General features: G+C 44.6%; 1 protein-coding gene across 1 annotated transcript in view; it reads right to left on the reverse strand.

Moving 5' to 3' along the window:
• Nucleotides 1-7,877: 7,877 nt before the first annotated feature.
• The window catches only part of LOC138628080 (probable phospholipid-transporting ATPase IIA), a 31,798-nt gene continuing 17,059 nt past the window's right edge, over nucleotides 7,878-22,616 (reverse strand). Inside the window, exons 16-28 of the mRNA XM_069710872.1 lie at nucleotides 22,524-22,616; nucleotides 22,311-22,394; nucleotides 20,164-20,334; nucleotides 18,921-19,019; nucleotides 17,172-17,261; nucleotides 16,803-16,947; nucleotides 15,766-15,830; nucleotides 13,978-14,133; nucleotides 12,471-12,535; nucleotides 12,169-12,277; nucleotides 12,026-12,083; nucleotides 11,430-11,633; nucleotides 7,878-9,624 (exon numbers count right to left, since the gene is read on the reverse strand). Coding sequence (XP_069566973.1) covers nucleotides 9,488-9,624; nucleotides 11,430-11,633; nucleotides 12,026-12,083; nucleotides 12,169-12,277; nucleotides 12,471-12,535; nucleotides 13,978-14,133; nucleotides 15,766-15,830; nucleotides 16,803-16,947; nucleotides 17,172-17,261; nucleotides 18,921-19,019; nucleotides 20,164-20,334; nucleotides 22,311-22,394; nucleotides 22,524-22,616 — 1,476 coding nt within the window. The 3' untranslated portion in view covers nucleotides 7,878-9,487. The remainder of the gene's footprint in view (nucleotides 9,625-11,429; nucleotides 11,634-12,025; nucleotides 12,084-12,168; nucleotides 12,278-12,470; nucleotides 12,536-13,977; nucleotides 14,134-15,765; nucleotides 15,831-16,802; nucleotides 16,948-17,171; nucleotides 17,262-18,920; nucleotides 19,020-20,163; nucleotides 20,335-22,310; nucleotides 22,395-22,523) is intronic.

Below are 22,616 nucleotides of genomic sequence, written 5' to 3' on the forward strand. Positions count from 1 at the left end.
TTCAGGTTTGCTCTCAGACAGAAGGCGGGTCTATTTACACGCTTGCATGGGATGCAGAAGTTTTTTCCGTTTTTTTTGTGTGTGGTTTTTTTTTTTTTTTCAGGGCTGAAACCGTCGACGCGTCGAGCGACAACCAACAAAAAAAACCAAAAAAAAATAAAAAGGTGCAGCTCGGATGTAGATGAATTCAAGAGCTCCGATCAAAACGGAGATGTGTTTTTTTTTTTTGACAGACATGTGCAGCCTGCTGCTGCCCCCGGGTGTTTGACACGTCGCAGTGACACAGCAACGTGTTCGTTATCCAGATGACTGACAAAAAACAAAACAAGCTCGTTAACGGCGTCGTTTCACTGTTTATGTGGACGGAAACATGTGTTGGCTCTGCTGCTGCTGCTGCTGCTGCGTCCTCGTCTCGGATTGAATTCCTTGAGTGATGATACTGTCAGGTTCTCCTGAGGGGTATCCCCACTTTTACGCAAGACGCAGACGCGAAACACACAAACGCACGCACACACACACACACACACACACACAACAGGGCGTTCCTCCCAGTTGTAACTTTACACGCAGTAGTATGTGCTTTGTCAGCAAAAAAAAAAAAAAAAAAAAATGAAGGGTCCGCAGTCAACTTTTAATAATCCTCATCTTTTTGGAGGCGTGGTGTGCAAATCCAAACTTTATATTAAAACTTTATTTATTTGTTGTTGTTTCTTAACACGCAGAGATATGACACACAAAACCAAAGATAACTTTTTTGGGGATCTTTTAAAAAGTTAAAAGCAAAAACAAATCCTTGGATACAGATGTAATGCTTGCTGGAGCTTATAATAACACGTGCGCCCTACAGAGACAGGAAGCTTAGCGTAACTTAAAAAAAAAAAAAAAAAAGATATACGAACTGCTCTTGTTGTTCTTAATCAGGTCAAGAAACGTAGTAAATGTTAAAGCCTCATTACCTTTGACGTGTTGTCAACTTATTTAATTCATCCAATCCGTCTGACGTGTCTAACAGGTTTCCTATTGATACCAAATGCACGCGCAGCAGCACGTTTCTACCCAAACATCAACATCCCGAACGAAACGTTACGCGGACAGGTGACAGATGACATTTGTTTTTAAAGTCACGAAACACTCCGGTGTTAAATCAATCAAAGATCAAATGGGTTGATTACCAGATAAATCACAACACTTCAGCAGTACCTTGATCCATCGACCTCATCGCGTGGTACTGTGCCAGCCTCCAAGTCTCTCTAAACATCTGGAGAGATTTAAAAAAAAAAAAAAAAAAAAAAATGGAAATAAGAAAAAAAAAAAAAGATAAAAAGTTTAAAAACTCCTTCTAAAAAATCATAGCAGAAGAAACTTTTCAGTTAAAACAGGGAAAAAAGAGAAAAAAAGAAAAGAAAAGCTGCGATGTACGGCAGCGCGCGCGCAAACTCTTCTCTCTCTCCGTCTATCTTTTTTAGAAAACATGCAGCCGCGTGAAGCTCCGGCAGCGGTTCTGGTACGAAGTCCCCCTTCCTCGAGCTCTAGAAGGATTACTTGAGTATCAAGGAGCGGGCTTCCTTCCCCCGCTCTGGGTGTTTATAATGGTCCAACGCTGTAAAATAACGGGATTCCCTCAGTGTTTCCTCCTGTTTGTGCGCCTTTGCCATGGAAACCTGGATCCGGTCCATGTCGGAGACTCAGGGCTTTCCTGCAAAAGCCCCACACTCAGGAATCCATGACGTCTCTCCGGCTCCTGCGCCAGGGCATTTCTGCGGCTTCTCTCAGACAGTAGCGCACAAGAACTTCATTGTGGGGGGATGAAGAAAATTACTGTAGGAGAGAGAGAGAGAGAGAGAGAGAGAGAGAGAGAGAGAGAAAAAAAAAAAAGCTGGGAGGTTTTGATTACATGAAATTGACCCAACATGGTTTTACTGGATTTTTTTTGATTTTTTTCTTCTGTCTGGCAAGTTGCATTTGTAAAAATAAATAAATATATATATATATATAAAAAAAGACCAGAGAGGACCAGAAAATTCTTCTTCTTTTCGAGTCAAATGGTTAATTTAGAACATGGAATATAGAGAATTCCTTTGTTTCCACTGTGGGAAGAGGTTACCGGCCGTTTCCATGCCGTAATGGGAATCTGCAGCATCTTCCGATGGAAACACACAAAAAAAAAAAGGCTGAACAAGACTTTCACTCCATAATGTGACCCCAGTCAGGAGGACACGTTCTTGAATTACAGCGGGAGTTATATAACTTAACGTCGGAGGGGGATATTTGGGATTTAAACTCGAGTTTTCTGACAGATGCAAGAATCAAATAAGTCAAGTGATGGAGGGAGAGTACCTGAGGTCGTAGAAGTCAACGCGGTCGGGTTTCTTTTGCTCCCAGACTTGATCTTCCTGGAATAAATCCCATAAAAATTAGTTTAAAAAAAAAAAAAAAACAAAAAAAGAACAACTGAATTTCTTGCGGCGCAGTTTTTTTCCCTCGCGAACCGTCTCGTAACACTTTGAACGATCCGTCAGCAGGTCCTCCGTCAGCAGGTCCTCCGTCAGCAGGTCCTCCGTCTTTTTATTTGCTGTTAATACGAACGGACATGTTGAAGGTGTCCAGCAGATCCTTCGACGTCCTCGTGAACTTTGGGGCCTCCGCGGATTTGAAACCGTTTTTTTGTTTTGTTTTTCCATACCGCCTGAAACGGCGCCCTCTTGTGGTATTCACGACGTCGGGACTCCAAATGTTCCGCGAGCCTCGAGGTCCACGAGTTGTGACGTGTTTGCTGAGGTCGTGGAAGCTCTTTTTTTTTGGGTGGGGTTGGAGGTGGAGGTGGAGGAGGGATGTTGAGCTAATATATTGTAATTTTAGTCACGTAGAGTTCGTCTTCGTAACTTAGATAAGATTTTTTTCACAAGTTAACTGCTTGAACTTGCACACGACATCCAGTGAGTGGCAGTCATTTATTTTTTATCAAACCCCCCCCCCCCCTAAAAAAAACAACATATAAAGATGTGAAAACAACTTAATTTGATTAAAATAAAATAAAATAAAATAAAAAGAAGCTTTTTATTTTTGTCTCCGTAGTTCAGGTGCTGAACCTCGGCGTAACCCCGGCGACCGATCACATGCTGTCAGCCCCGAGGCCATTCGTAGGAAAATGTGTGTACTTGAGAGAGAGGAGGGGGGGAGGGGGGAGAAGGGGGAGGCGGGGGCGGAGTGTGTGTGTGTGTGTGTGGGGGGGGTAATCAGAGGATCTGTTTTGGATTGAGACATGGATTAGTCTTTTTGAGGGGGTGATGGAGGTGGGATCGGGGGAGAGGGAGACGGAGGTGGAGGGGGGGGGGGCATCCAGCAGCAGCCTCGTCTACCAGATGTAAATTCCTCCGCTGTTACTGAGCTGTTATGCAACTGGAATCATGAATGAGTGAACGAACACGCTTTCAGAAAGGGAAACCTTCGTCCAGACAGCCGAGTTTACACTTCCGCTCCTTTTATTTATTTACTATTTTTTTTTTTTTTTTAGGTCTCACTTTTTTCCTAAAACTTCACGCAGTATTTTCCATCACTGTAAAACAGCTCATCGAGGTAAGAGAGTCGTCTGGGTCCCGCTCGACTTTTTCCAAGTGTAACGTGTGTGACCGAGCTTTTAAAAATCCGCAGCAGTGGAAATTCGATGTGGAAACGGCGCATTGTTTGGTGTCTCATGGAAAACTTTCTAAAGGAAATTTCGGGGAGGGAGGGGGAGGAGAAGGGAAGGTGGGAGGGTGGCTGGGGGGGGGGGGGGGGCGACGAGAGCCGTGGACTCTTGACTCCATGCGGGTCTTTTGAATTCGCCCCCTTAAGATCTCTCTTTTCCTTTTGCATCACCGAGTCTGAAAGGACTTAAACCGATGTCTTGGATTATCAAGGCGTTAATGGGAGGTGTTACTTTTAGCAGACGCTAATGTCCCGCGTCGTAACTCTTTTTAAAACACGGGTTAGGGTTTAAAAACCCCACCTTGCGGGATTTTGGGAAATACACTTGCAGACAATATCGAATGCGACGCTACGTCCGGCGGGCGGCTAATTTAGCTTAGCACAAAGACTGGAAACGGACCCGCTGTGTCCGAAGGGGACAAAATTGTAAAATTCACAAAATGAACTCGTCGCAGAAGAGCCTCTCTTCTGATTGGCCGATCGTTTCCTGGGTGACGCACACTCGAGGCCAATAACCGGTCGGCTTCGGTCTCGGGACAGCCCCGAGGGTTTCTTACTGCGTAAAAAAAACAAAAGAAAGAAAAAAAAAAAAAAAAGGCTTGGACAGGTGGGCGTGGCCTCCGACATGAGTTTGTGACATCACAAACTTCAGGAAGTCCAAACTGCACCGTTGTGCGCTTTCGTTAAAAAAAATAAAAAAAATTGTAAACACCACGTGCGGACCTTTAATACTTCTTCAGAGCAGGACTGCAAGCACATTAACTCAAGCATTTGCGGATCGGCCTTTATAATGATGTAAAAGCCTTTAGAAGAAGAAGAGGAAAGAAAAATGGCGGTCGTGTTTAATAATTATCAGTAGATGTGAGGCAAGCGGTGCGGTGGCCGCCGTGACCACTACTGACAACGCTGGCATGTCACATTGTGCAACGAGGAATCTTTATTTCCCTCCTCGCCCACAACTCCAGATCCCTGGAAAAGAAAATCAAAAAACGCCCCCCCCCCCCACCTCCCTCCCTCCCCCTCTCCCCTCGCCCCCCCCCCCCTGAATCGTGTAAAATGAAGTAATACGTTCCATCAACATGGAAACTACATACGTCAAAAAAACAACTGAAAACCACATCGTTATGTAATCTGATCGATACTCGAATGTTTGTAGAAAGAACTTTGAGTTGTCTTAAAATGTCCGGTGGAAAAAGCGGCAGATGAAGCTCGTGGTTTTTTTCCCCTCCCCGTCTCTTTTCGGCACCGCATTATGAAATCCTAAAAAACAATATCACACACACACACACACACACACACACACACACACACACACACACACACACACACACACACACACACACACACACACACACACACACTCGTCGACACAACTTTTTCCTCTCTCTCTCTTATACTTCGAACTCTGCAGGATTTCATTCGGCGCGTTGGACGTCAAGAACGAAAGAGGAATCAACTTATTTCAAACAATTAATTAATCGCTCGTCTTTTCTCTCTGAAGGTGAAACAAAAGTCGGATCAAAATCCGATTAAAGTGATTCGGGCGCTTTTTTTGGGGGGGGGGGGGGGAGGGGGTGAGGGGTTGTTTCGACACTCTTATGTGTGCATTTCAAGGCCGTAGCTATAAATAGAGGAGTTGTGTTTTTTTTTTAGCCAATCAGATGCGACCCAGAAGCCCAGCTGACCTCATGAGGTCACGGCCTGCTCTTCTGAATCACGTACTATTTCTATTTTATTTTCTATTTTTTTTTTTATTTTTTTTTACTTTTCACTACGTAGCGCAGCAACCCTTAAAAAAAAAAAAAAAAAAAAGAAAGTTCGTACTGTTGCATGTAGCGTGTGTACGATTGGGGACGTGCGACCTTGAACTTTGACCCCTGCTCGGGCCGTATCCCGTGGCGACCCCCCCCCACCCCGTGGAAAAAAAAAGTGGTAAGCGTCCAACGTTTCGACGCCGTTTTGAGCGCGTCTTGTAGTTCAACGCGTTTTTTTGTTTTTTTTGTTTTTTTGCACTCGACAGCGTGAACGCGATTTAACGCACTCAAAACAGCGAGGAGTGCAAAACGAGCACACGAGCAGAACATCTGGAAAACGGCATAAATCTTCTCCTGGCGTACCGCGCGGTCGTACGGGCGGAGGTCCGTGTAGGAAACCGTTGCGGGTTTGAAGCCCGCTCGGCGGTGGATCCTGAAAAGCAGATCGGCGAGCAGATCTCTCTCGTCTCGTCTCCGCCGGGAGCCTCGCGGAGGAAGATGTTTTCCAAGCTGGAAACCAAACTCCCGTCTCCGAGTGCCAAAGATAAAACGCAGCGACCATGTGATAATCACCCTGGAAATGTTACGCAACAGCTGCAAAGCTACCAGCTTTTTTTTTTTTTTTTTTTTTTTTATCTTTTTTTTTTTTTTTTTTGAATTTTTAAGCCTTAAAATCCAAAAGTAAATTCGCTTAATGTACTTTTGATTGCATTGCAAATTTGGCTGTGAACCAGCGTGTGTGTGTGTGTGTGTGTGTGTGTGTGTGTGTGTGTGTGTGTGTGTGTGTGTGTGTGTGTGTGTGTGTGTGTGTGTGTGTGTGTGTGTGTGTGTTGAGGTTAGCAGGCAGCGTCTCCCTTTAACTCCCGGAGTGGAATTTCACTTTTCATGGGATTGATTAAGTTCAACGGTTTCTTTATAAACGGTTTAACTTACGCATTCAGGCAGCGGGACCAGAAAGAAAGAAAGAAAGAAAGAAAGAAAGAAAGAAAGAAAGAAAGAAAGAAAGAAAGAAAGCTGGACGCAGCGTTTAGTTTTAATCTGAACATGCAGCACTGAGCTTTCAAACTGCACGTTGAAAAAAAAAAAAAAAAAAAAGGAAGAAGGGAAAAAGTTTTATGACTTGAGAAGTCGAGTCCAACTTCAAAACCTCCTCTGGCCTGAAATGCCATGTAAGCGTTTTATAGCTTCGTAAACCGAATGCACGATAAATAAAATCTGAGCAGATTTAAAAGAAAGATGTTACTTTTTTAATTTATTTATTTCTTCTTCTTCTTCTTCTTTCCCCTTTTTGATTTAAAGTTTGAGACGATATGGATATTTTGTTTGGAAACATGGAAGGAAGTGAGCGTGATCAGGGACTCCCTCCTCTGGTGAGAGAGGGCCGAACATGCAGCCTGTGTGTGCGTGTGCGTGTGCGTGTGTGTGTGTGTGTGTGTGTGCGTGTGTGTGTGCGTGTGTGTGTGTGTGTGTGTGTGTCCTGTGTAAACTCTCACCTCATCAGGACTCGTAGTGGAAACGCAGCCAGAAGAACTCACTGATTGATTTTACATACAAACTGCGGATCAGTTGGTTTCGGTCCAAACTGGAGTAACGAGAAAATGAAAGTTACGAGTTTCATTCACAAATAAAGTGTTTTGTATTCGTCTAGCAGCGTGAGTCCACGAAGCCGTATTAGGCAAACTTCTTATTAAAAAAAAAAAAAAAAAGAAGATACTATTAAATAAATAATACGTTAGCGACGAAGATGACGAATGCGGAACGGGAAGTTCACCGACACATTAAACAAAACGACCCCCGCCAAAATAAAACGACGGAGAACAGCTGTTTTTGTTTTGTTTTGTTACATTTGAAGAAACAAAATGAACATTTTCCAAATCAAGTCTCATTTTAGGCCTGAACCTTATGATACGGAGAAAATATCAAGAGGTCAAAGGTCATGAGTTGCAAACCCATCCAGGAGTGACGTGTTGAGACCGAACCGCAGTTTATTGTCCTTATTAAGCAAATCAATGAGGAATATTGATGATAAATGAAATGTCTGCGGTTTAGTTTTAATACTTGTAAGTCGGCAACCTTCGTTTCTAAATCTTAAAAAGACAACAACCTCAAGATAAGGTTCATTTCTTAAGAATAACTCGAATTTTTTTTGCGCTCTGGAGCTTTATTGTGATTATATAATAAAACAAAACAGCAACTGCAGCTGTAAACACTTATTAGAACAAACAAAGGTGTGTTAATCCGCCGCTGAAAATAGTTCCCGACAAGCCCACTGCTTGAAATACGTTTACTCAGCGGTTTTAGCGCATCATTGGGTCACTAAAAAAAAATACCAAATTAAATATGCTCGTTAAGATTTCAGAGCTACGACGTGGGAGGAAAAGTATTGAAGAGAAGGAAAAAATATAGAATATAAATCAGAAAACTATAAAACCAACCTTGAAAACATGATATTTATTAATCACCATCACCATCATCATCATCATCACAACATTGACATCAGCACAATTCTCCCTTTTTTTATTCTGCTCGCAATCGACATCATTTAAATAAAAACATGTTAATAAATAAAAATAAAAATAAACAGTTATTTTTACAAAAGCGAGCGGAATCATTTTTTAGTGTTTTAGCATCATTTTAATTACAACATAAAAATGTACAAAACAAACAAACACAAAAAAAAACGTGTGCAAACAGCTGGCTCGGGGAGGGTGGAGGGGGGGTTAAAAGGGCAGTGTCGTAAATACTAAAGAAATGCTGAGTCGTGGCATCCTCTGTTTTGACACATCAGGTTAGAAAAGTCACCTTTTTTTTTTTTTTTTTTTTAAATAACTAAAAGAAGTGACGCCGTGGTCGTGTTGTTATTTACAGTTCGTCGTTACGCCAGCGGTGACGTGAAATATGAGGCGTGTAGCTTCCACTTATGGACAATATTCACATTGTATTAGCGAGTCGTGTTTTTTATTTTTTTTTAAAGTCACAGCTGGAGGTTAGTAGCAGTGAGACGTTAGGGCGCCCCCGACAGGACCGGGAGGGCAGAGCGGGTCACCGGTGTTTATTCTCAGTTATGGCTTTTAGGTCACTGTTACAGTGAGTCATCATGCAATGCTGAAAAAAAGCGTGGCCGCCGCCACATCAAGGGGCTCCGAGCGTTCCCCGCCCGGCTGAAATGTCCGTCTACAAATAACCGAGCGCTCCTCCCGCGGCCGGGTTCGGCGACCGCGCTCCGGCAAACACTGACGACTCCCGTACGGAGAGAAGAAGAGAAGACGAGAGGACGGATTTAACATCGCGGGGTCATCATGCGAAAATACAAGTAACCGCCACCTCCGCCATGTCGGGGGAGGACGGTGGAGGGGGGAGGGGGTGGGGGTGGGGGGGGAGGTTGACGCACAAACAAACACAAAACCTGCAGACGTGTGTCTTTATGCAAAGTCTAGCCAGTAAACTTTTTTTTTTCCTCTCTTTCCTAAACCGTATAATTTTCAAACTCCCATTTTTAGAAATCCCCGTTTGAGGACGATGTGAACGAAGTCCTCGGCGAGGTCGCCACGGCAACATTTCTCACGACAAAAACAGATCTGACCCGTTTTCTGGATGTTGGCGCCGACACATCTTCGAGGTTATAAAACAAATATTTTTTATTTTTTTTTACCGAACTGATTCTGTGTTTTTTTTTTTTCATTTCATTAACATTCAGCTTTATTTTATTTATTTTTCTTTATGCTAACGGGACTGCTCACAAATAAATAAAACCGGGTGAGTCTGGTCAATTCCCACAATGCACTGCAGGTCCACACACACACACACACACACACACACACACACACACACACACACACACACACACACACACACACACACACACACACACACACACACACACACACTCTGTCTCTCTCGGTACAGTCTGTCTCCGTCACATCGGACCTTCACGACAACTTAAAAGGGGGGAAAGAATCCATGTTTGACTCTCTGGCGACGACCTTTTCCGTTTCGTTTTTTTTTCTCCCACAAGGAAACGAGGCCGCAGGATTTTTTTTTTTTTTTTAGGACGTCAGCTTGGAGTAGTTGGGCGGAGAGAAGCGTCGGCGCAGGTACTTGAGGATGTAGAGCGGCAGGCAGCTCACCAGCGTGATGACGGTCACCTTCCACAGGAACGACACCGTGGCGATGAAGTAGACGTCTGGCGGAGGAGGAAGAGGAGGAGGAGGAGGAGGAGGAGGAGGAAGGGTCAGAGGTCAGAGGTCAGGACACGGATGTACGTTTTTTTTTTGGTTTTTTTTTTTAAACGTCTTTTAACGGTTCGAAGTAGAAAAAGTTGAATCGTAACTGTTGTTCAACCAATTTTATCGTAAAAATATTTTTGGAAAAGCACAACTCGGGGAGTTAAAGCTGCAGTTCGGACGGTTTGTCTCCCCCTACTGTCAGCGAGAGGAAATGACAAAAACCTTGTTCTCCAACCTTTTTTTTCCCCCTCTGAGAGCTACGTTGACAAAATAAATGTGTTCGGTAAACTTATATATATATAGATATATATACATATATATATATATAGATATAGATATCTATATATGGATATATCTATATATATATATATGTATATATATAGATATCTATATATATAGCTGGAACTTCAACCTGCTCCGAATTTAGGAAAAAAAAAAAGAAACGTTTCAAAAAATGTCCATTTTTAGTGTGAACTACTCGTACGACACAAGAATAGCCTTTAAAATCTATTCCAGTGACTCGAAGAGGGAAGAAAAGTGTCCCAAAAAAATAAAAATAAAATAAAAGGCTCACTTGACCGCATCCCAGTCATGATCCTCAGCGGTCCAGATCGTAGGCTGGAAATGAAACTCCACACCCCACATAAAGCTGAAAATAAAAACTTGAAGGGCTCTCGGTCGGAGGATTGTATACGTCACGAGTCTGAATACGGCTCGGCTAAAAGTGGCTCGGGTAAACAAATGCCCGACGCGTAACGGGTTGAGATTAACGCCGACAAAATACGCTTTTCTCCTGCCGTCAGGGCTGTTTTTCTTTCTTCCGATGGCTAGCCTGTTTTGTTTTTTTTTTTACCGCCGGTCTGACTAATTGATGACGTGCTTCGGAGCCACCAAAAAGGCTAATTTACCGACCCGTGTTATTTTTGTCAGGTTGGATTTGTTATTGAAGACGATCACGCGTGTCAGATAAAACTCCACGTTGAGGAACGTTAACCAGGCGTATGTACGGCATCATATTTATGACTACTATAATAAATTACTACTGTACTATAATCATAGCGTAAGAAAAGCTATCTTGTACCCTCGATTTAGTATTCCTTGCCCACGATCCCATTTTTTCCTCTCTCTCTGTGGGCTCTCCCGGACTCTGTTGTTTTCTGTAATGTTCCCCTCCAAACTCCCCCCCCCCCCCCCCCCCCGATAAACACGTGAACCTCGGTTGTTAACAGGAAAGTGAGCCGACCGTTGGCATTTCCTCTCTGACACCGCGGCGTGCCGGAGCCTCGTCCACCCCAGAACAACTCGTCAATACACTCACCTCTGAACTTCCTAATATCCAGCATACCGCCGGCTTATTGTACACCGGAGACCGCTGAACGCTGACGCACTATTTCAAGGTCGGCCTGAGCACAACAACATCAGTGCGCGGTGAAACGAAAAGCCGAGGCTGCATTTGATTTCTCGTCTCTTGCGTTTCAGGGCCCCCCGGGGCGATATGGACCGAAAATCACATCTACCATCTGTCTAATCGCGCCCTGGCTGAGCAGAGCTACGCGTGCACTTTAATTAACACAAGAGTGCGATCGAAATAAAAAAATTAAAAAAATAAAAAAAAAATACAAAAGGCGTTAAAAGAAGCGGGTCGGTTGTTTTCAACATCTAAACAGCCGGACGCGTTCGGGCAGGAAGCGTGTCGTGCGTCTCCCATTTCCGGCTCACGGCACCGGTTGTGTTATTTCTGCCGGCCGCCGGGTCGACTCACCGATGAACTCGTGCAGGAAGACGAGCGAGGCGACGTAGCACGCCAGGCTCAGCAGCTCGCCGACGATCATGAGCCAGTGCCACGTCTGGATGGTCAGCGCCACCATCAGCAGCTCGGTCAGGATCAGCGACGTGAACGAGATGGCGACGATGTGCACGAACTCCGACTCGAAGAGCAGCAGCGCGCCGTACATGATGATGCTCCCTGTGGAGGGGAGGAGAAATAAATAAATAGATAAATAAATAAATCATAATAAAAATGTAAAAAAAAAAAAAAAAACAGGCCACAAACACAAATGACGACTCAGCAGAGCTTCTATTGAAAACATTTAGTGCAAAAATCCACGGGAATTTTTTTTTTGCAAAATTTAATCAAACAGGTTGATTGAATTTCGATCAAATATCGCAGTTATTTTTTTTTTAGCTTGCGATTCAAGCGTCTGATTTGATATCTTCTATACCGACAAACAACCTGTACGAGTCTGAAATCCATTTCCCGGCGCAGCTGTGTCTTTTGCGCTGGACGTCAATGATTCACTGTGTTCCCATTTATCATCCCCCGAATCATCAGCGGGGTTCGTATGAACTCCCTCTTACCTTGATAGATGCTGATCAGGACCCATATTAGAAACGTCTTGAAAGACAGCGGCCGTCCCTGCGGACAGAAAATGTGACTCATGAGTCTCCGTGGCTGCACGGCGACGAGTGCGGCTTGCGCGTGCGCGCCGTCCGTCGGATACCTTCAGCAGATCTTTGTACAGCTCCGGGTACAGCATGGCCACCTCGGACTTCACGTCTTTGTCCAGCACCAGAGAGAAGACGGGGAACATGGTGTACATGGTGGAGTAGCTGAAACGCACGACAAAACCCAGTGTGATCAATTTGTCCCAGATTAAAATGGCACGGGATGTTTTGGTGCGTATTTTAACCCCCCCCCCCCCCCCACCCCCTCTCCACCACACTTCGACGGGCGCTTTAACACAAGAGGGAATTCCAGCGAGACGAGAGGCGGCCGAGATGCTCTGCCGATAAGTCGTCTCACCCGATGATCAGGAACCCTTGGTAGAGCGGCACCGAGGCGAAGTAGAAGACCGAGGAGAAAACGGCCTGAAGGGTGAGACGAACAAAACAAAAAAACAAATAAAGAACAGACACGATACGTTATTTATTCTTCTTTTTCCACGTCGACGCTCTCAAAAGGCCCGACCTCTCCGAGCGCTGCAGATGGAAACGGCTTCAAAAGGAGAATATCGCTACCACGTGCAAAATTGAAAGGATGACCTCGCTGACTCATCACTTCGTTAAATCCCACACACATACACCAAAAAAAAGAAAAGAAAGAAAAGAAGCTATAACCCCCCCTCCCCCTCTCTCCCCCCTCCGTTGTACCGCATGCCAAGTATTGAGCTGTCAACTAGTCAGCCCCCCTCCTCCCCCCGCCCACCTCCACCCCCCCAACAAAAAGGAAGAAACAAACAGCTGCAGCTGCGGTCGGTGATAATGTTTGACATGTGGAGGAGGGCCTCCCTGAAAACCCCAAAAGGTCCACGACGCAGTGAGTCATGGGCCCGTCCCTCTGCAAGCGAGCGCTGAGGTTGGACCGGGACATGGGAATTGGACGGGGAAGGTGGTGGGGGGGCGGGGACGCTGGATGAGTGGTGGTGGTGTGTGTGTGTGTGGGGGGGGGGGGTGGGGTTGATGAGGCTCAGAAGGGCACCACGGGCTGCCTCCTCTTGAGTCATGGTTTGCACCCCACCCGTCCATGACCGCCCCTGAAAAACATCTGCCCGCCTGCCTACAACTCTCCCCCCCTCCCCCCCGGTGGTCATTAGCCGTTCGCGTCCTCACTCCTTAAAGTAGGCCTACGTACAAGTAGGGTGCGTTTAAATAGTGTTGGGAAAAAAAGATATCGGCTGACTTTTGATTATTTTTCCCAAGAAGTGAAAGTAGTTTTTCTGTTTAACGCTCACAATAAACACGCCGAGCAGCTTCTGTCCGGCGGCGCTCGGTGAAAAATAAACACTTCTGTGTGGACGTGTACAACTCAACAGCTGCAGTGTCTGATGTGAGCCGAGTGCAACGTCATGTCGGTAAAATAAAATGCCCTCCCACACACACACACACACACACACACACACACACACACACACACACACACACACACACACACACACACACACACACACACACACACACACACACACTATAATCACAACCAAACCAGAAGCCGTATGCAACACTTTGACAGAGCCAGAATACTTAATGTGTCCATAATCATTTCACCATATTTTTATGGCAGTTGTGGCATGTTCAAACAATAAATAAATAAATAAATACATATTGACTTTCTTTGACGCTCCGGTACCTCAGCAGCTTAACCGCGTTTTGGACGATTAAACATTTGAAGGTTTTGACGTTGTAAACTTTTTTTTTTGTCGTGACAGCTTTGCAAAACTGGAGAATTGAGCCGTAGCAACAACAACAACAACAACAACAACAAAAAGGAAAATACTGGTAACTCGTGAGTGTGTTCGGGAGTCGGCGTCTACCTGCATGGTGCTGATGCAGAGGCTCCGGTGGATGACGAACTGGCTGAGGGCCGCGGACCTCTTGTAGCTGTTGCGCCCGTGGACCATGAGGAGACGGCCCAAATGTTTGAACTGAGTCACGGAGAAGTCGGCGGCCAAAGACGCCTGCTTCCCTTCCTGTCAAACATACAGAGGACAGTGAGGACAGTGAGGACGGGCTACCAGGCGTCTCACCTCAAAAAAAAAACCCCCCAAAAAACAGTGTATCAATTTGTTATTGTTTAGATTTTTTTTTATTTTGAAAACGTCTTCCGCTGGTTTGGGTGGAGCTCAGCTATGTGAATGAATTTGATTTTGTCAAAGTAGCGGTCAGAGGAAGAAAACAAAAAAAGGTTGGAGACCCCATGCCGTAGATTTTGGGTATCGTAATATCTCGATATGACGTAAGTGTCGTCTTTCTTTTAATGGCGGTATTTTTGTCAATAAACAAATTTCTTAATCAACCGACAACAATCATTCAAACTTTTTTCATCCCACAAACTAAAATAGGTACCTAATAGTACTTTCTACGCTAAATTCAAATCAAGATTTATTTATTTTTTACTGGGCGTTATTTTTAAAGCGACAGTGGATATTAAATCTTCAGAAATGAGGCTGTTGTTACTTTAAATATGAACAAACTTACTTCTACAACGCACAAGTGTATAATTTTCTGCCGCTGTTTGGCCTCTAACATCTCTGATAGTAGTTTGCGAATAAAGAGTGGCTCCACTTTCCACGTCCATATAACGATACGGAAAAAAACTATAGTTGATAGAATTCTTTTTTTAAAGATTCAATATTGAAAAAACTTTTTTTTTTTGGTTCATTGGACAAAAGCGTTTCTCCACTGAGCATGTTCAAACCCTGTGAGAGTCTTCTCTGCATGTTTTCCTCCGTATATCCATTTTATTTTCAGTCATAAAATTTGATTTGAAAGGTGTAGTAAAAATCCAGGAAACATGAAACGTCTACAGATAAAAGCAGGGTATCCCGTGGGTTCCTCGTTTTCCTCCCAAACACTTCCAACTTTTTTTAAGGTGAATTTGGGAAATAGAAAAAAAAAAAAAAAAAGTGAATATTTGTGTGGAAAAGTTTTGTCTGTACTTTATGCATTATAATTGAATCGCAATAGACTCACGGCCCCAGAATGATACGTATGAATATAGCTGAAAAAAACATAATAATACAGTACAACCCAGACAGGTTGATGGGTGGGATTATAGCATCCACATAAGTTTAGGTTTCTCTTCAACAAAACCATAAAATGTCATTGCTGACTTGTTTTCAAGCTGTTTTAAACCATTGTGATCAGTATTAACTAAAAGGCCCCTTTTACAGGCAAAGTAATAACACTTCAAGGAATATTTGAGCTTTTAATGGGGAATATTCTTATTCGCTTTTTTTTGTCCAAAGTTAGATAAGAAGCTTATTTGGAGACAAAGAAACAGGCTTTTACCAAATGTTAAATAAAAAGCAAAATATGTCAAACTTGTCACGCTTGAAGGCCCGTGTCCGAGTAAACTACCATCTCGACAGCGACCTCACAGACTACGACTTTTACTCGAGCTTAACGGCATCCTGTCATCTTTTTGCTTCCTCTGCTCGGACAATAGATCCTCACAGAGAGGAATCATCTGTGCGCACACGTCCATCTACAGCTCTCCGAACGGGGAGAGAGATCTTGACAGGAAACGCAGAGCAAAAAAAAAAAAAAAATCTGTGAGAGCGGCACGTCAGCTCGATGCGATGAGACGGACAGAGTCTTACTTTTCCCTCCACTCCCACGCCACAGTCGGCTTCCTGGATCATGCTGACATCGTTTCCTCCGTCCCCTAAGAGAAGACAAAAGCCACGGAGGTGTCAGGATTCACATCAGTGACAGAGAGAGCGAGTACAGCCGGCATTTCACAGGACACTCCTTTAAATTGGCCTCGTTAGGAGATCCGAACGACAGCCACCGAGAGGAGAAAGTGAAATTCTGATGACGATACGCCAGAAAATAAAGATATTAATACAAATATCGTCACAACACCATTAAATTTCATATTAAATGTTCTCGTACTTATGGACGGACCGATTCGGTAAGGCATTAAACAACGCTTTACATCTAGGAAATAAGAGGAATTAATTATTGAACTCGTCGGGTCAGTTATTTACACAGAACGTGTGAACACAACATATGATGAACATGCTGAGTGCACATTAAGGCAATCCAAACAAAGTTAAGCAATAAAAAGCAAAAATAAAAACCCCTTTTTAAAAGACAAAGATTATAGGAAATTACCCCATCAAAAGAAAATAAAAAAAAACAACAACTATTAAAGCCTTAAATTAGAGCATTTAAAAAGCCAACTCACATTTATCTAATAGCCCTTAATCAATCCGAATTTAACAGTCAAATATACTCGATCATCAGGAGAGAATAACAAGCCCCCTCCAAAAAAAACATAGGTCATTGATACTGTAAAAAATAAAATAAAAATAAGAATTAGGCCTAATCACATAAAAAATAAATGCTTTCGAAATCGAGATTTGAACACCGAATGTGAAGTGAACGGCAATAAAACATCACGAAATGTCCCCGAGGCCCTCGATGTCATCTTCATCCTCATTAACCGACAACTTAATAAATCACCACCAGCACATTTGAAATAGTTCTGTTTTAATTGTGGCACTTAAATGAGCACTTCTGGTGGGGAGGCAGTTTGTGGCTGACAAAAAAAAAAAACAACAGAAAAAAAAACAGTACAAATGAAATAACTGACTGAATCCACCCGTTGGGACCGTTTGTGTTTTCCACTCACCGACAGCGCAGGTGAGTTTGCCGGTGCGCTCCTGCAGCAGCCGGACGATCTGAGCCTTCTGCGTCGGGGTGCATCGGCAGCAAACCACAGCGGGACACTGACACGCCAGCTCCATGAACTCGTACTCGTAGTACTTCAGACAGACCTGCGACAGAAAAAAAACACAAACATGTAACCGACGTCGGCCTCGACTCGAAGCCTTTTACAGTTGGAGCTCCTGCCGTGTTTTTTTTGCAGAGTGACTCTCGACCACAGACGCCACTTCCTTTAGGTAGAAGAGGTGTTATCGGGGCTCGCACACGAGGGAACATGTCAGAGCTTCATAAAGTGAGATAAATTGGTGAAAGGAGGTTAAGAGGGCGCCTTTACCTCCAGCGAGTCCCCCGATATCACCAGAGCGCAGTCATGCTTTCTCCTGAAAGCGTTGAGCTCCAGGTGGGCTTCCCCTCGTGTCGTCACCTGGGGCAACGAAAAACCACATTTCTATAAGAGGCACGCGTACGAAAAACAAAGACGACAATCTGTCAGGCTCAGCGTGTTTTCTTACTCTTGATTGTTATCAGACTGAAGAATGGCACGTTCGAGCAACTGAATAAACCAGCTACGCATGCAACTATCTAAATGAAAATAATAATAATAAAAAAAAAAATGATAGGCCTGCATAACAGAAATATTCAATAAATGTAATGTTTGAACTTAATACTTTTCTCTCATCAAATATGCATGTGTTTCATTTCTGCTACAGAATAAGAGAATAAAACCCTGTTTCTGTTTCATTTGGATAAATTGTATTATCGTGTCGTAACCACGGTGACGCGCACGCGTCACCCTTCTTTGAGTCCGTTTTCATTATATTGATCTGGCGTCGGTATAACGGATCATTAAACTGTCACCACAGGAGGAAAGAAAGCTGTTGCACATCGTTACGCATCACATCTGAATACATCTCACGTTTAAAAACTACAACGAATCATCCTCCACGACGTAAAGTAACATAAAAAAATAAATAAATCACAATGGAATTATATCAAAATTGCACTTAAAGTCAACAAAATATAAAAATACTCTATTGTAAAAATGTATAGTTGGAATTATGTATCAACAAAGACTTAAAATTGCACTTAGATCTGCATGTAACTCAATTATACTGCGATATAAACGATTCATCAAATGTTTGTCTCGGTGCTTATAGCTGCTTATTAAGGTGCGTTTGAGAGGTTACCAAAAATCTTAAATTGGAAAGGGAAACCTGGAGGAAGCAGGAAAATATAGTGAAATAGAAAAAAAAAAAAAAAATCGACGGCGCTTCCGAACAATCGCGTCCGCTTCAAATATAGACTTCAAAAAAATGCACCGAAAATGCAGCTCTGACGAGGTGCGACGTTAATCTGTCGACGGTATGAATATCCTTCAACCGCTGACTATTCACACGTCAATCCAAAGACCGGGCCACCAGGAAACTAATCCAGATGTATGTGTAGCGGGCCCAGTCAGCACCCCCCCCCTCTCCCCCCTCCTCCCCACCACCCCCCCTCCGCTGGGACTGAGGTTTTCAAGCCGTGCCAGACCATTGTTATTCTCTTCCAGTGACCGCAGTTGTACGCAAGTTGTAACCTTCCTACATGGCAGGAGCTCCTGCTGCTCTGGCGCGGCTCCAGAAAAAAAAAAAAAAAGGGGGGGGGGGTTGTGTCGTTGGGTGGGGGGAGGGGGGTGTCGTGGGGCGGTGGTGGTGGTGGGGGGGCTTTCAAAAAGCAGCTAGAGAGCCCTGGAAACCTGCAAAACAAATTAGGAAGTGAAGCCCTGTGCGCGTTCCCTCTGGGAGTGGTTCGGCTGGTTTCTCCTCTCTCTCTCTCTGTGTGTGTTTGAGCGAGCGGCCCGTTTGTTCTGTCCGACGGTGGCTTGGATGCTTTCGGGGCTCGTGGGAGGTGATTTATTCAGCTGTGGACGCTGGCACCGGGGCTGCCTGCGTAGTTGCGTGGGGGGGCCGCCGTGCGGCCGCGAGCTGACGGGGCCGTCGGTCGGGAAACTTGAGATGAGCCCCGTTGTAACGTTAAAAAAAAAAAAAAAAAAAAAGAGGAGTAGGAGGAGGAAGAGTCATCGTCGTCCCGCTGCACTCACCGGTCTGAAGATGTGGATGTCCTGGTTGCGGGTGATCAGATGGGCGTTCTTGGCGGTGCACGTGGCGGTTTCCAGCTTGTCTCCCGTCAGCATCCAAACCTGCTCGAAGAAAAAAAAAAAACGAAACGCGTAGCTGAGAGATCAAAATATACTCATGCTGATCTTATTCGGAGTCTTTTGCATGTTGTAAGTTGTCGATTTGAAGCGTGAAAGTTCACCGCCTGTTGCAAAGAAGACACGATTTTCATCCCGTGAATATCTGGTTCTGGTCGCCCTCCTTCCTTCCTACTTGACGTCGACCTCGGGGTCATTTCAACCAATCGGCTCGCGACGAAAACCGGTCGACACTCTGCGACCGCTGCAGCTACTTAAGTCTCCACCAAACTGTTAGTTTTTTTTTCCTGAGCGCAGTATATTTATAAAATTGTTTTGATAAACGTTCTGCGTCGAATGCTAAACATTTGCGCTCGTCACCGTCACCAGCCGTCCAATCGCAGCGAAGGAGAGGCGGGACAAACGCCGGTTGGTCCGCCCTTTCAAAGCGGCTGCGCCAAGCGCTTGATACGCTTAATACGAGCCTAGTTACCGGACTGTAATCACGCCGGAGAAAACTGAAGCTTTGAGCAACAGCTTGTGCAGCGATGCCAGAAAATTAATCTGAATAACCACCAAAAAAAAAAAATAAGTCTGAACTTCATTGGTTTGGAGTTTTATTTGCTCAGGGTTTTTTTTTTTTTTTTAGATATGCTCACTGCGTCCCTTTCATTTCTGACTCCGCTCTGCACACAGCATTGAAATATGGCTTTTGAAATATTCAGTAGTAGCATAACTTTCCAGAAACAATGTTCTTTTTCCGATCGATGTTCCACAGAACACGTGCAGAAAAAAACAACAACTAGTTCCCAGGAAAAATGTTGGCGGCGTAACGCTGGAGTTTGGTTTTAATTATATTTTTGTTCAATGCCATGAGCAGAAAAAAATAAATAAAATGACATCCCTTTCACCTCCGCTGTACTGAAGTGGAGAAAGAAATTTCTGTGCAAATATTATATAATATAATATTATGTAATATTATGTAATATTACATACGGATAATACAACTACGGCTTTATTCACTGGAGTGAAGCTTGTTCACACAGATAAATATGAAAAACATGTTTCTGTGGTTTGTTTTGTTAGATTGTTGCTACTGCAAGTTATGTGTACCCCCCCCCCCCCCCCCCCCACACACACACACACTGACCTTGATGCCAGCGTTGCGGAGGATCTCCAGGGTGGGCCGGACGTCGGTCTGGAGCTGATCCTCCACCCCGGTCAGACATAACAACTCCATCTCCATCTCCAGGCTCTCAATCACCGTGGCAACCTTCAGAGAGCGGTCGTGGACGCTGAGCTTGGCCTGGATGTAGCGCGCCTGGGGAGCAGCAGAGGAAGACCGTGAGTGGGGGAGGCTGTGAAATTAGCCGTGAACGCGGTGGGAATCGTTGCGAGACTACGAAGCGGCCCGAGAACAGAAAAAGAGATTATATCAACGTGGAAGTCGGGACGAGGGGAAAAAAAAAAAATCAGGAATGCCTCAAACAATGAGCATAAATCTGCTATGTGCATGTTTGTACCCACAAAATGCACTGAGACTTTTACATCAGATATCAAAGTTTTGGTTATTGCTATAAATTCTCAAGTTTGTTGTCAAGCAGTCCTGGAAACTTGTCATGTTTTACAACGCGGACACAATCGATCGGTTGACGCCCATCTTCGGGCGCTCCGGCTCAGAGGAGATCTGCGACGGAGATAAAAAGCCAAAACAATCCTGAGTGTGACTCACGCTGGAACGCAAACTCTGTGTGTGTGTGTGTGTGTGTGTGTGTGTGTGTGTGTGTGTGTGTGTGTGTGTGTGTGTGTGTGTGTGTGTGTGTGTGTGTGTGTGTGTGTGTGTGTGTGACTCAGCGGGTGACTCACTGCTGCCCACCAGATCTGCTCGCTCAATTATCCATTTCAGTAATGGGCCCGGGGGGCGAACGATTGCAGGGGGAGAGACGGCCCTGCCCTGCTCAAACAATGTGTCGGGGCTAGTGTGTGTGTGTGTGTGTGTGTGTGTGTGTGTGTGTGTGTGTGTGTGTGTGTGTGTGTGTGTGTGTGTGTGTGTGTGTGTGTGTGTGTGTGTGTGTGTGTGGGAGGTGGAGGGGAGGAGGGGGTCAGGGGTTAGTCTAATTACCCAAGAACACACTTTGACATTTAGAAAATACTGAACATGCCTGCTCAAAATATCAATCTGCATCTGTGCTGCTTGTCAGCGAGCAAATGTTCGATGTCATTTGACCGTCTCGAGATATTCATCACGCTGTTTTTCCTCACTGGTTCACAAGTTGAAGAGGTTTTACGAGACTCTGAGCACCGAGTGGCTGAGTAGGCTTTCTTCTTATACTTCGGGATGGATCTGAGACCCAGCCTCTGGTGTAGCCTTATAGGCCGCGGAGATATACTTGGACGTAGCTTCCAGGTCTGAAAAATGGTTCCGATGCCGAAGCGCCTTAAAGCTGCAATACCACCGAGTGCCACTAGAGGTCGGCTAAAAATAATAAAAAAAAGCCTCCGTCTCCATAGACTCCCATTCAACTAGTCTCATAAAATTCTCAGTTATCTCGGTGTTGTTAGCTAAAGTCGGTCCTTCTTGTTAGTTTTCTGGAGGTTCATCTGAAAATAATCCCTCATTATTTAAAAAAACAAGCTTCAAAAAGCTGTGGTGTTTTTTTTGTTTTTTTTTTTGGGGGGGGGGCATGTCTGTTTGATTGACAGGCCTGTGGTGCAGTCAGGTTACAGTTATCGGTGGGCGGGACGTAGTACTGTTAGGTTTCCAATTAGATCAGTCAGATCCACCGCTGGCTCCTCCCCCTCCAGCTCGTCCAAATATGGTCACTTCCGTCTCCAAACTGCTCTGCACTGACAAAATGGCTCCGGCCAAAATCCGAACTCGAGGCTTCATACCGGCTGTTCACAAACCAACGGGTGACGTCACCGCTTCGTTTCCGCTTTTTGCGATATATACGCGTGAGCGGTGGAGGACCGGCAAAACTAAATGGCAATAAGTCCGACACCATTTTGTCCGTGGACGGAGGGAAATGCTGAAAATATATGACGCCGTGTTTTGTCCTGCGGTGATCTAGGAATCATCCAAAGTAGTGACCCCCTCGACTGTCGCCACACATCAGGGCAAATCAGGATGTTCTAATGGTTTCACTGTTCCTCTGGTGCGCCCTCTGGTGGAGCCCTCCAGTAACGCGCGGAGCACAGAGGCGAGTATGCGAGCGATAACGTTCACAAACGGTTCAAAAAGCCAGTATATCTCCGGCCTCGGATCGCTGTGGATTAAACTAATGAGCGGAAGCTGACCTCAAAGTCTTGATACTGTTCCTCCGTCAGCGACTTCTTGGAGACCACAAGGACCCTCAGACCTTCTCTCGCCATGTTTCCACACTAAAAAAAAAAAAACAGAAGACACAATGACATCTGGATTCAGCAGGTTACAAAGTCTATCAGTCTGGCGGGAATTTAATCCACTATTATTATGTTTGCATTACAAAAAAAAAAAAGAAGGAAATGTACCTCCTCCTCCAGCCAGTCATTATACTGGACGATGCCGGCCATCACCACATCGGCACCCTTCATGTAGAAAGTTATCTCTCCTGTCGATTCATC

Source organism: Brachyistius frenatus, unplaced genomic scaffold (genome assembly GCF_029030835.1).
Source record: "Brachyistius frenatus isolate BFR_SWC_R1_liver_20210118 unplaced genomic scaffold, ASM2903083v1 Contig_95, whole genome shotgun sequence".
Taxonomy (NCBI): domain Eukaryota; kingdom Metazoa; phylum Chordata; class Actinopteri; family Embiotocidae; genus Brachyistius; species Brachyistius frenatus.